The 11,351-nt window shown below is 44.9% G+C and overlaps 1 protein-coding gene across 1 annotated transcript; it reads right to left on the bottom strand.

Annotated features, from left to right (window-relative positions):
* Positions 1–3,555: 3,555 nt before the first annotated feature.
* On the bottom strand, positions 3,556–9,220 carry LOC144165214 (uncharacterized). Its single transcript, XM_077695332.1, has 4 exons — positions 8,595–9,220; positions 7,434–7,710; positions 4,346–4,565; positions 3,556–4,117 (listed from the first exon to the last, which is right to left on the bottom strand). The coding sequence occupies exons 1-4, from the start codon at positions 8,684–8,686 to the stop codon at positions 4,032–4,034; spliced, it is 675 nt and encodes a 224-aa protein (XP_077551458.1). The 5' UTR covers positions 8,687–9,220; the 3' UTR covers positions 3,556–4,031.
* Positions 9,221–11,351: the final 2,131 nt, after the last annotated feature.

Genomic DNA, 11,351 nt, shown 5'->3' with positions numbered 1-11,351 from the left:
ACAGAAACTAAACACACCAAAGACCGACATTGGAGATTTCGTTCGAACGCACAGTGTCTTCTCTACCGATGACCACGCTACTGTCATGCTCGTTGTCGGCGACTTTGACGTCGACATTGCGAAACCGCAAAACAAGTCCTTGAAGAGTGAACTCGTGTGTAACGCCGACACCCAACAACCGGCTACAATACGTGGAACGTACTTTGACTTAACGTTCACGAAGAATATAACTGCGGTGAAAAGTCTGAATCTGAGCAATGTCTGAGTGTCTAGCACAACAATAATAAGGTCATTATGAACGTCGTGCTGAAGGAAAATAATAAAGAATGTGTTACAACAGGTACAGTGTAAGGTGGGATTTAACGCAAGCGGGACGTTGTCACCGGTGGTGTGGTCTATAAAGCTTCGCTTCCCAACCCCTCCAGACTGTGGATTAGCCGTACTTTTTTATTCAATCCTTTGCAATATAACAGTGCAGAGAGATGAGTACAAAAGAAAAAAAAGGACACACAACAGTGCTAGTTTGTTTCCTTTCCCTTGGTAGGTCCCGGCCTACGCTACGAATGCTTGACAAAAAAACTCTGCATTGACTCCATTCACGTTTTACCAGTGAAGCTGTTTAGCAATTTCTTTTCTTCAGGCGTTTCGAAAAATTCAGTATAACAATATAAAGAAAAGAAATACCCGGAACCGGAAGTATTACAATCTGTGTCTCGTACATCAACGAACTTGGTCAGTCGTTTTACCCACGCGACTTCTTTCGGGAGTAAGTACGCGAAAAGTTAAACGACTTACTCTCTTGGCTGTGACTGTTGGGAGAGAAATCACGCCACCTGCTCAACACAGAACATGTGATAGCGCACAGGTCGCACCTGCGGGGGCCTGGTTTACCTGTGCGCGTTCTGTTCGTTCGTTCTGTTTTTGGATTTGCTTCTTCTTCGCCGTTATATCACCAAAGATGGAGTAAAGGTCGTTGCGGCAGCGAAAAAGAAGCCAATAGGCTGCAATCGTGGACCTGTGGAATATTCATCTTTGGGGTTTTCGGCAGGGCGAAGGGACCTTCACCGGTCTGCGCTGCAAGATTACAAAGCTAAATTTCTATTCGTTCAGAAAAGGGCTTTCCCCTACGGAACTGTGTGTGCGGTGAAAGGTCGCTGAAACACCCGAACATCTCTTTCTGTCGTTTCGCCGCTTCTCGGCAGCTCGAAAACTGCTTTTCCAGGACCCAATTGATCGTTCGGGGTTGACTTTATCGGTTCCACTTACATTCTCTTGGCCCAACAAATTTGGGGTACGTTAAAAGGGCTATATATAATTGTAATTAGGATTTCCTTTCGGTTTCAGGTCGTTTGAATTGCTGATAAGTGCTAATAATTGGGTTATTAGGGTTTTAATCATAACGAAGTTTTATTTTGCGGCCTCTGTCCTTTCGGTAAAACTTACTATTTTGAGATACTCACGAATTTCACAAGTGAGTTAGCCCTGGCCAATACCGTCTTTTGGGCACGCTCCAAAAATTTTGAGGGCATCATCGTCATCATCAAAGCATCGTGATGGTCGTAAAGGTTGCGTACAGCTCCACTACCTTCAAGGTTTACGCGTTAGTGTAAGCTTCCTTCATTTTGTATTTGCATTGTGTATATTTTAAATTTGGTGCAAGTTTTCAAAATCTTTTGATCGTTGTATTTCGTGGAATCCTTCAACACGCCACGTACAAGTTTAACCTGTAAACGGCCTCGTGCGGCGTTGAAGTATGTTTTATACCTGCTATATAACTAGCACTTGTTTTTATGTAGCAATAAAATGGAAAACGTGGACAAGACTGTACGACTATAAGTTACAGTTTCGGAGCTTCTGCGCAGAATGTAGCATCCATCTGGTTCATATTTAAACTATTTCTGCAGTGAATCATAGGCGTATCGGTGCAATTGTCCAGTTTCGATATTAGGGCCAGGATTTAGTTGTATGCCACTACTGTAAAACAGGCGTCGAACACAACCAGACAAGACGTGGTGGGTGAGGGTGCGGTAGCAACAAATTATCTTCGGAACTAAAGCAGTGTCCGTGTTTAGTTACGTGCCTGTGATAAAAAATTGGTTGGCGATTACGATACTCCCTAATGAGATGTTTGGGTGCAGCAGCAGTGCGCTGAGGCAGCCCTCACTTATGCTTTCTCTCGGCGGCAGCGATGATGAGCCTCTGTGTCGTCTGTGCCAAGCGCGCGCATCAGGAAGGGACCGCGAATTGCGTCTGAAGCGAACGCACATCATAGTCACGCCAACGCCCCCCTCACGTTTTCGCCAAGTGTCGCATCGTCGAGCGCCCCTTGCGGGCACAGCATACTGCCCCTTCCCCTCTCCCACCGCACACTTTCAGAGAGCGCTGGCTCGCGCCGGCACGGGGAACCTCCCTCCCCTCGCAATTTCGCGACCCTCCCCTTCTTTGCCTTCTTTAATCGTTCGCCTTTACTTTCACTTGTCGGTCTTGCCATCGTTCGCTCGGTTACGCCGTCAGCGCGGCTCAGCCCAGAGACGGCCGCCAAATGGCTGCAGCCTAAAACGGAGCAGTTTAGCAGAGTGAGGCCCTCCCACTGCTTTTCCCACTGTCCCATTTGCTGCCTGAGAATATACATGCTCGATGCGACGTGTGACATACTGGTTACGCACGGTGATTGGGGGGTCAGTAAAAAAGCTGCAGCCGTGGAAGCTTGCAGAGTGCGGTGGGCAGACTTGTCAATGCTATCCCGTACGAGCGCGGCATGATACTTTTGGTGTACACAGGCAGTAACGGGCACGCATACTCTCAGATAGTCACGTGTAGTGACCGCAATGACAGAATAAGCGGTAGTATACTGACTGTAAAAGGCAAGTGCGAAGTGTCGTTGTCAGTGGCGGCGCCATCGGCCAATTTGTGACACCACGAACGGTATTCAGGGTTATCGTTTTTTAACAACGCTCTTTGCGAGTACTGTTCATCGGCTTTGAGAGGGGCAGCATGGGGCTTTTGCCTTCTGCGCAGCTGTTCGCGCAGACACGTTGAAACTGCTTAACTACTATATTTTATGTACTTATTTAAACGTATCTTGAAAACCTAAGCGTTCGATCGGAATTTTTATATGAACGACATTCACCGCAAACGTTGGAAGGTCGAAAGATGGCGGTGGAAGCCAGATGCTTTCTTTCGCAATAAACGTAAACTATGCTGTTTCTCAATATTCTTGCTCCTGAACAGCGACTTTCTAGATCACTGACACTGACTGTGTACTGGCATAACCATTTCGTTGCATAATGTTTGGATAATGGATCACCTGCGTAAGGTCGGTACGAAGATTGATGGTGGTCAAGGCTTCATTGGAGACTGCTACTTGCAGCAGGGTGTCGTCTATAGCCTGCAGTTCCAGCAGGATTTGGGTGCATGTGGCAGAGGTGTGGGGAATGCGGCCTTCTATGCTGGGGTGACCCTTACAAAAATGATTGTTGAGTTTCATAAGAAATTTTGTTGAATTCACTCAACAAACATTGTTGAGTATCCAAAGAATTTCTGTTGAGATTGTGTTGAGGATTTGTTGAGTTTTTCAGGAAAAGTGGCCACCGTGGTTTCATTGATTTTCCGTTGAATTTCTTACGTCGAATTCCTATTGAGTTTCTGTTGCCTTTCCGTTGAGTCTCCACTGAATTTCGTATTGATATTTTGTCGAGGTTTTTATGAGTGCCCAATGTGTTTCTGTTGATATTTTGTTGAGATTTTTACGAGTGCCGCATGCGTTTCTGTTGATATTTTGTTGAGATTTTTACGAGTGCCCCATGCGTTTCTGTTGATATGTTGTTGAGTTTTACACGAATGCTCAATGTGTTTCTGCTGCGATTTCTTTCAAAGGTTTTTGCGATCATTGTAGGTTGAACAAGAATCTACATTTTACCGCACCACCAATACACGAGTTTATGGTGTGGCAGTAGTGCATGCCATGTGACTAAAAATTCTGCCTCATGCAGACATGCAAAAAGAAAAACAAGGTGTTCAGCGTGCACTGTTTACTTTATTTCCCGATTCAAAAGCGATGATAGGTTATTTTTTATGTAACCGGCGCTCACACCTGGAAACTTCTGGCCCGTGTAGCCTGCAAGAGATAGAATGAATTTATGATTTACTATAAAAAATGAAAACGTGTTCTGCAAGTTCGCAGAATTAGTAATAAAAGTGTGCAAAAATAGACACTGTCCCAAAAAGCATAAAAGGGATGCACTGATCTCACTGTGCACATGAAGAAAAACGGGTGATTAGCTACAAGTTGACAAAGATGACAGCTTTGTTCTTGGCACTCTAAATGCAAATCATGTGCACTCACCGACCACAGCCTTCACCCGCACCTGGTCCAACCCTGGCTTTGTAGGAGCGTCGCCCTGGGCTTTGCCTTTCCCTCCAAAGAGAGTTTTCCCCTTGAGCTCCTCCGGAGTGAAGACATGGCGCAAAAGAGCCCTGGCAAATTTGCCAGGGCCACTCGCACACGCATGCACCAGCTGATCCAGGTACCCCTTCTCAATTAGCACACCGCCCCCAATGTCAACCTGCGAGCAGAAAATAAAACCGAAACAGTTGAACGAACATGAACTCCAGGATCGAGACAATGAGGAGTTTGAGTAACCATGAACAATTTCTCAGAATATTACGGTAATTCATTTACAGATCTTGGCATTGATCCACTAAAAATTCTTTTCAAATAGATTTAATTTAAATGTATATTTTTAGTTTTTAAGGGTGAACATGCATACCTCAACATGCTTTCGGCTTGTTTAAACAAGCGTTTCAAGAATTCATTAAACTGTTTGCCAAGTGCCCACTGCAGTACACCGTGGGTGTATTGCTTTGTGGTAGAAAGGCAAAAAAAAAACCATTTGGGTGCTGTTAGGTCAACTGGATGAAAGGTTATGTGGCTAAAATAGTCAGATGGCTGTAATGCACACGAAGTAGGCAGTACGATGCCTTGCCCTGACTCATGCAACTATCCATAAAAAACTGAGCTTTTTTTAGCACCCGATTCAGCAAAATAAAATGAGCAGACTGTTATTGATTTTTTAAATTATTTAAATTGAAAAGAGTGAACCCTAGTTACAACTAGGCCAATTTGCTCCTTCATTTTTTCATTGGCTAGCAGTGCACGAGGGTCATACGCGAAATGTGGTTTGCGGCGTGGTGCTAGCAGGAACTTTTTGTGTGGCTGGTGTTCTTTCTGCAGGATTGTGGGTTTGCGAATGCCTTGTTGTAAGGAGTACCCAGCATTGTTTTTGGTTCGAAATTTCGCACTGCGCTGTTCACGCCTCCTACAACCACAGACACGAAGCAGGCTGCACGACGAATGCTAGTACAGCGAGTTTTTTTTTCTCTTGAAGCAAATGCTAGGGCAGTGCTTGAAGATGGTCTGACTTGGCGTGACAATTGGACAGGTGCGGACAGCGGCTCAGATAAGGTAATTTTGCACTGTCTGTGTCATCTCCGCGCGCTGATTGCCTTATTTTTTTTTTCATTGCTTCAAATGACTGTGGCTCGAATAAGGAAAATTTATGCACTTAAAGCTGCAACGATATTTCATGTGGTGGTGGCGTGTGATAAGAGGCACTGTTTTTACTGTGCCCCCCCAGGCATGCTGTGCACTTCTTGAGGAGTACGAGAGTTTGAGAGGTGCTCTAGTGACAGTGTTCTGGTATGTTGAGCGCATGACCATCCTCCACCTGAGCTTCCAATGCTGAGCGATTATGCACAGGATCTGGGTGGAAACGACTGCGAGGTAAGAGTGCAATAAAATTACATACAGTGGCGGTGACAGAGATTCCACCTGGGGGACAAAGATTTTCAAGTGTTTTCTTTTCAATGTAGATGAAGCATAAATTATAATTGATTGATTCTCGGGTTTAATGCACCAACGCTACACAGACTGTGAGGTGAGCCATAGTAGAGGGCTCCGTATTAATTTTGACAACCTGCGCATCTTTACATGCGCCGAAATCTCGACCACATGGGCATATTTTGCAGCAGACATGATAGACAAGAATTTCCATCCTGCACTGGGCGCCACCAATTCTTTCGGACTGCGGGGCGAGCAGACGACGCTGAGTCCCACGCTGTTGCTCCGTGCCATGCGTGAATATCAGACGCCCCGAACGGCATCGAAAATCGGTGTCATTTATTTGGCATTTCAGCAGCAACAAGTTTAGCAGTGCCTAAGGAGAACGTTTAATTCTTCCAAGAGGTGTCCCGTTTGCCCATCAATTCTGTTCCTAACCCGCTAAGGTGGCGGGCCAGTCCACACCACTTTGTCCTGACAGGCATTGCCTGTGAGGCCACGTTTCGTCCTGCCAGCAGGACGCCTGACCTTTTTATCCTCAATTGATGTTTATTTTCGGAATTCTGGGAAAATTGCCGTCATTGCCTTTCACTTGGCGATGTTCAGAAGCTACTTGTCCGGGCAGGCGTGATTACGTCGTTACTGGCTGCACCAACAATCAGCGTAAGCGCAAAGTGCTCATGCAAGAACCGTGCGAAGTGCACCATGACAAAACAAGTGTCTGCATGTGCGGAGTCTATTGGCTGCACAAATTTCCTGCGTCGCTTGAGTGTCACCGTAAATGGGTCGTCGCGCTAAATCGCAGACTTAGAGCCTGGCAAATTTGCCAGAATGCGCCCGGTGGTACGCTGCTTTTGGAAGCGCTGTTTAATCACCCTCATGCTCAATCCTTATCGCACGTTTCTGTTCTTTGGAGGTATGTTTGGTCCGTTTCATCGACGGGAAGCCATCGAAAATCAATCAGACACTTATGCTGCAGCTTGGGTACGCGAAAAATTCTCAAGTAACCCTTGTGAAAACCGTGCTGATATTCGAATGTGATATTATAAATAATTAGCAACTTGAGAGTGGATGAAATGTTCCCTGACCTAGCGTATGGTGCTTGTTAGGAAAATTTAATGGTGAAGTACCGTCCCTGATTTAAAGACTGGTGCTACCTCGGCTATCCTCCAATCACTGAGAATAGTGCCTGTCATGAGAGACTGCGAAAAAAGTGCCGACAAAATCTACAGACTGCGGTATGTACTTTTCGGTATAGTGTGATTAATAACAGTATGATCTGAAGTAGATAATATTGTAAGCTTACTTAAAATGGAAAGTAGCTCCACACCAGTTTGTATTGCAAATTCAAAACCATATCGAAAATCCTAAATGTTTGCTTGGCTTGATTACATACGGATACTTGCTTCAAAGTCAGTTCAATTTCTATTCTTGCACTTTAGCCATTGGCCCCAGATTCGCTTCAATATCCCTGCTAAGCAATGACAGACTCAAAATGCACAACACTGCTTCATGACACTGTTTCAAATAACCAGGGGCTAGAGCACTGCTAACAGGTATACATTATGACAGGTTCCAACATGAAATAACTAACCTGAAAGTACATAATCAGTCGGTGCACTGATGTGGCAGCGGTGCCTGGACCGACGCGTTGAGCAAATGCGCTGGCTTCTGAACGGGTGGTCCAAGCGGCCAGATGATGGATGAAGGATTGACTATTCCTGGCGGCAAAGCGTACCCAGCACCAAGGAACAGCCAGGCAGTACTTGGGTACAGCAGGTGCAGTGTCAGTTGGCCACGGAGGGCCCTGGCAAAGCCTTTGAAACTGGACTGAAAGCCAGCCAGCCAACCCGGACAGCCAGCAGCAGCACCTGAAAGTGCATAATCTGTGAGTGTGGTGGCACTTGATGAAATACAAGAAAAGCACACACAAACCACGAATGCTTACATTAAGCAGATTATTAATCGTTAATGAGTAACCTCCAAGGCCTAATAAGAACATTCCCGCAACACCCAAACTGAAATTCAGGTCACAGTAATGTATTTATTAGGCACGCAGGTTCTGTGAGTGGGGTATGCCTGATATATGCAAAGCTCACTGCTATGCTAATTTGCATGGAACGCTTGCTAGCAGCCCATATGCATCGCTAGCTTTCAATCGGAACTGGTGTGTACTAGTTGAGGCTCCTCCATTTCAATGCCTGGCTTGCCTTTGCAAGTTCGATTCTCCAATATAAATAGAGTTGAGTGGGCAGGCGCCCCTGCGAGACCACGCGCGCGCAATTCACCTTCAATTTCCACGTATGTGAATGTGAGCTTCACGAGTACGGCACGCATACCACGACGCATATCGCGGCCCGAAGACCACGAGACGGGTCGCGACGGCGGCAGCCGGTCTCGCGAGCGTAATAGCTGCGAAGCGCACTGCACGGAATTAACAGTCGCCGCAAAGGCACTGTTTGAGAGACACATAACAAACAAACGCCCCGGTGTTTGCGTGAAGAGCCTTGCGTGATGTCAAATAATTAGCTGTCGCGTTCTACAGCGCGAGCATCGCAACAAAGGTCTAGCTTCAGCGTAAATTGATGCTGACGGCTGCGGAAACGGTAGACTGGTAAATCCAAGGCGCCAAACAAGTATGCTATATCGCATAGGCTCTGAGAGCAAATGAGATGGGGGTCTACCGAATTACTGACCCATAAGCACCAGAACTCGTTCCGAACAAGAACAGAAAAACAAAAAAATGCGTACTCACCCCAGCAGAAACGACGTTTCCCGCCTAAAATCCTTCTTCACGCTGGTCTTCCCCTTCAAGGACACCGACACTTTGTTCGGACGCAATGTCATCCACCTTTGACGCGCGATGATCGTTGAGGCGATGATCGTTCTTCCCGTTCCCGCGTGTTCAACACACGCGTAGGATCACCCTATAAAGCTTTTATAACTATGATTTAAGCTTGAAATAGATAAAACTGAACAATTCGCCCCAGCTACCACTCCGCACAAAACCAACTCCATAAACAAACACACAAAAAGGGAGTGATAGTTGCCAGACTGCAAAGCAGCATTTCTATGTTTGACGAAAATTGTGTTATTGGTAATTAACTTCCTGCGTTTAAAGTATTAAAAGTGTTTATAACTTGAATTTGAGGTTTTTAAACGCAAAAGCGAATAAAAGTAAACTAGCTGACATATATACTTACATTGTAAAGAAGGTTTTAAAGTTAGTTTTGGTTTTGTTTTCACGGCGGGTTTCTCTACAGAGGAGGTGCGAGAAAACGAACTACTTTGGGTTTTGGAAGAGGGTGGCAAACGTCGGTGTGATTGAAAGCAAGGAACAGGCGCTAACTATGGTTTTAAAAAAGAAGAGGTAATAAAACCAACACCAGGAAAAAAAAAAAAAAAAGAAAAGTACGACGAGGATTCGAACCATGGACCCTCAAAACAGTAATCGGAGGCGTAACCACTCGGCCATACAGGCGGGACTTCAGCGGGCGACTAAAGTGATTGTACAAGTACGTCAGCCGGCAATGAAAATTGTCGTTTGTGTCTAGTCAATGCTGCATTTTTGGAATTCTGGCCGTTCTAACGCTTGTTTCTCACGCACCGATCTTGCAGACGAGGTCACATTGTTAGTACTCCGAGCGATTGAGCCGGAGCTCCCTTATTTGACTCAAGCAAAGCTATCGCAGGTCACCCGCGATCTTTTCTTCGCAAGCCACGGTAGCCACGAAGGAAATGGCATGCGCCGTTGGAATTGTGGTGTTGGTAACGCTTGTTTGTCACGCACCGATCTTGCAGACAAGCAACATCGCGCTAAACCTACAAGCGATGTCACTCCTGGCATTTCAGGCGCATACAGCAGCGAAAACCTCTGAGCTTGTAACAAGTTGGGGATAATGCAAGGCAGTATTAAAGAGACCGAAGCATGCAGTGGCGGCGACGTAATAAGTGCAGCAAACAGCTACTGTGGGCGGCAGCGACGAGCGAAAAAGATGTAACATGGGCCGCCCCCGCCGGCCTGCGCAGAAATGGAAACACGATGGAAACACGCAATCGAAAAAAACTGTCCGGCCGATTCAGTTTGTTGTTGACGAAGAGCAAACGAGGCTTCAGCAACAAACGATTGTGCTTGCCGTGGTATGAGTCAAAGCATATCTTGACATCGTTATGCTATCGTCCGTCTAGAAGGGAAAAATCAGAACGCAAACGTTTACGTCCAGCGTCTATACCAGATATAGACGCTGCTGTTTAATGATATCTGGAGACAAATTTTTAGCTGGTGGTGAAGCAGCGGATATTTTGTAGTGTGGACAAGTGAATTTTATGGGTTAACTGAATGGCTGAAATTGAAATATGCACTCTAGAAACATTGATAAAACAACAGTATAAACAAGAATTAGAATTTTGTTCGATCACACTGAAAGTGCAAGTTATCAGAGTTTGTACTGTACTTTACCTTGTGCTGTATCTTGTACTTTGCATGCTTCCAATGCTGACAAGGCAGAACATATATTGTCTGCGAGATGTTACATAAAGCATCAGACATGACGCGCTGATTTGTGCGATATGTGAAATGTTGTAAGAATACCTTGAAGACATGTTGCAGAACGTCTAGGACTCATCGTTGAAATCTTTATATCATGAACATGTTGTTGATCTTCGACATGTTGTTTGAATCTTTACGATATCAGACCTTTATAATCTTGCAGTATATCGACATCTAGTAGAAGTCCTTATCATTAAAGACATGTCGTTATACTTATTCGACAAGTCGTTGAAATCTTTGCGATATTGGACCTTCATGATGTTGAGGACAACGAAATGTCGTTGAATTCATAAGGTGTCGACAACATGCCGTAAAAGTTATGTGATTTTTGTTGAAATCTTTGTGATATTGAAGACATCTCGAAATCGTTATGATATCATGCATGTCGTATGGATATGTTGCCATATTTTCAGCTGGGATATACGTACCGGTACAAGAAAGCGCTGAGAGTTGCATTGTGAAAGCTGGCTACCTGTACAAAATGCAACTTCCTTGAAAAATGCAACTTATTTAATACACTCACACTGCACAAAAATATGCTAAGATGCTGCCTAATTAGGCTCATACATCCAGGACAGTGGGTATTAAAGTTTTAGTGCACGTGGCTGACCATGTCGAAGAAGCATGCAGATAGTATTTGGCATCAGTTGCTGATGACTTGCCCACAAATAATCACCATGAGTCACTGAAAATACAACAAAAAGTCAACAAGAACTCCACAATAGAAAAATCATTGTGCGGACCACAACGAAAATTCCGTTGTGTTCTCAATGTGTAAACTCAATGAACATTGAGTTTCACAAATAATCACCATGAGTCACTGAAAATACAACAAAAAGTCAACAAGAACTCCACAATAGAAAAATCATTGTGCGGACCACAACGAAAATTCCGTTGTGTTCTCAATGTGTAAACTCAATGAACATTGAGTTTCACAAATAATCACCATGAGTCACTGAAAAT

This window comes from Haemaphysalis longicornis, unplaced genomic scaffold, assembly GCF_048455015.1.
Source record: "Haemaphysalis longicornis isolate Haplotype H1 unplaced genomic scaffold, Haemaphysalis longicornis Haplotype H1 scaffold_14, whole genome shotgun sequence".
NCBI lineage: Eukaryota > Metazoa > Arthropoda > Arachnida > Ixodida > Ixodidae > Haemaphysalis > Haemaphysalis longicornis.
The sequence above is the reverse complement of the archived record's forward strand: the minus strand, read 5'-3'. Positions and strand labels throughout refer to the sequence as shown.

Excerpts from the sequence above, each read along its gene's own strand:
- LOC144165214 (XM_077695332.1), bottom strand. The coding sequence starts at position 8,686 with ATGACATTGCGTCCGAACAAAGTGTCGGTGTCCTTGAAGGGGAAGACC. Across the intron at positions 7,711-8,594 it reads GAAACGTCGTTTCTGCTGGG|GTGCTGCTGCTGGCTGTCCG; the intron begins GTGAGTACGCAT and ends ATGCACTTTCAG. Across the intron at positions 4,118-4,345 it reads GCGGGTGAAGGCTGTGGTCG|GCTACACGGGCCAGAAGTTT; the intron begins GTGAGTGCACAT and ends TATCTCTTGCAG.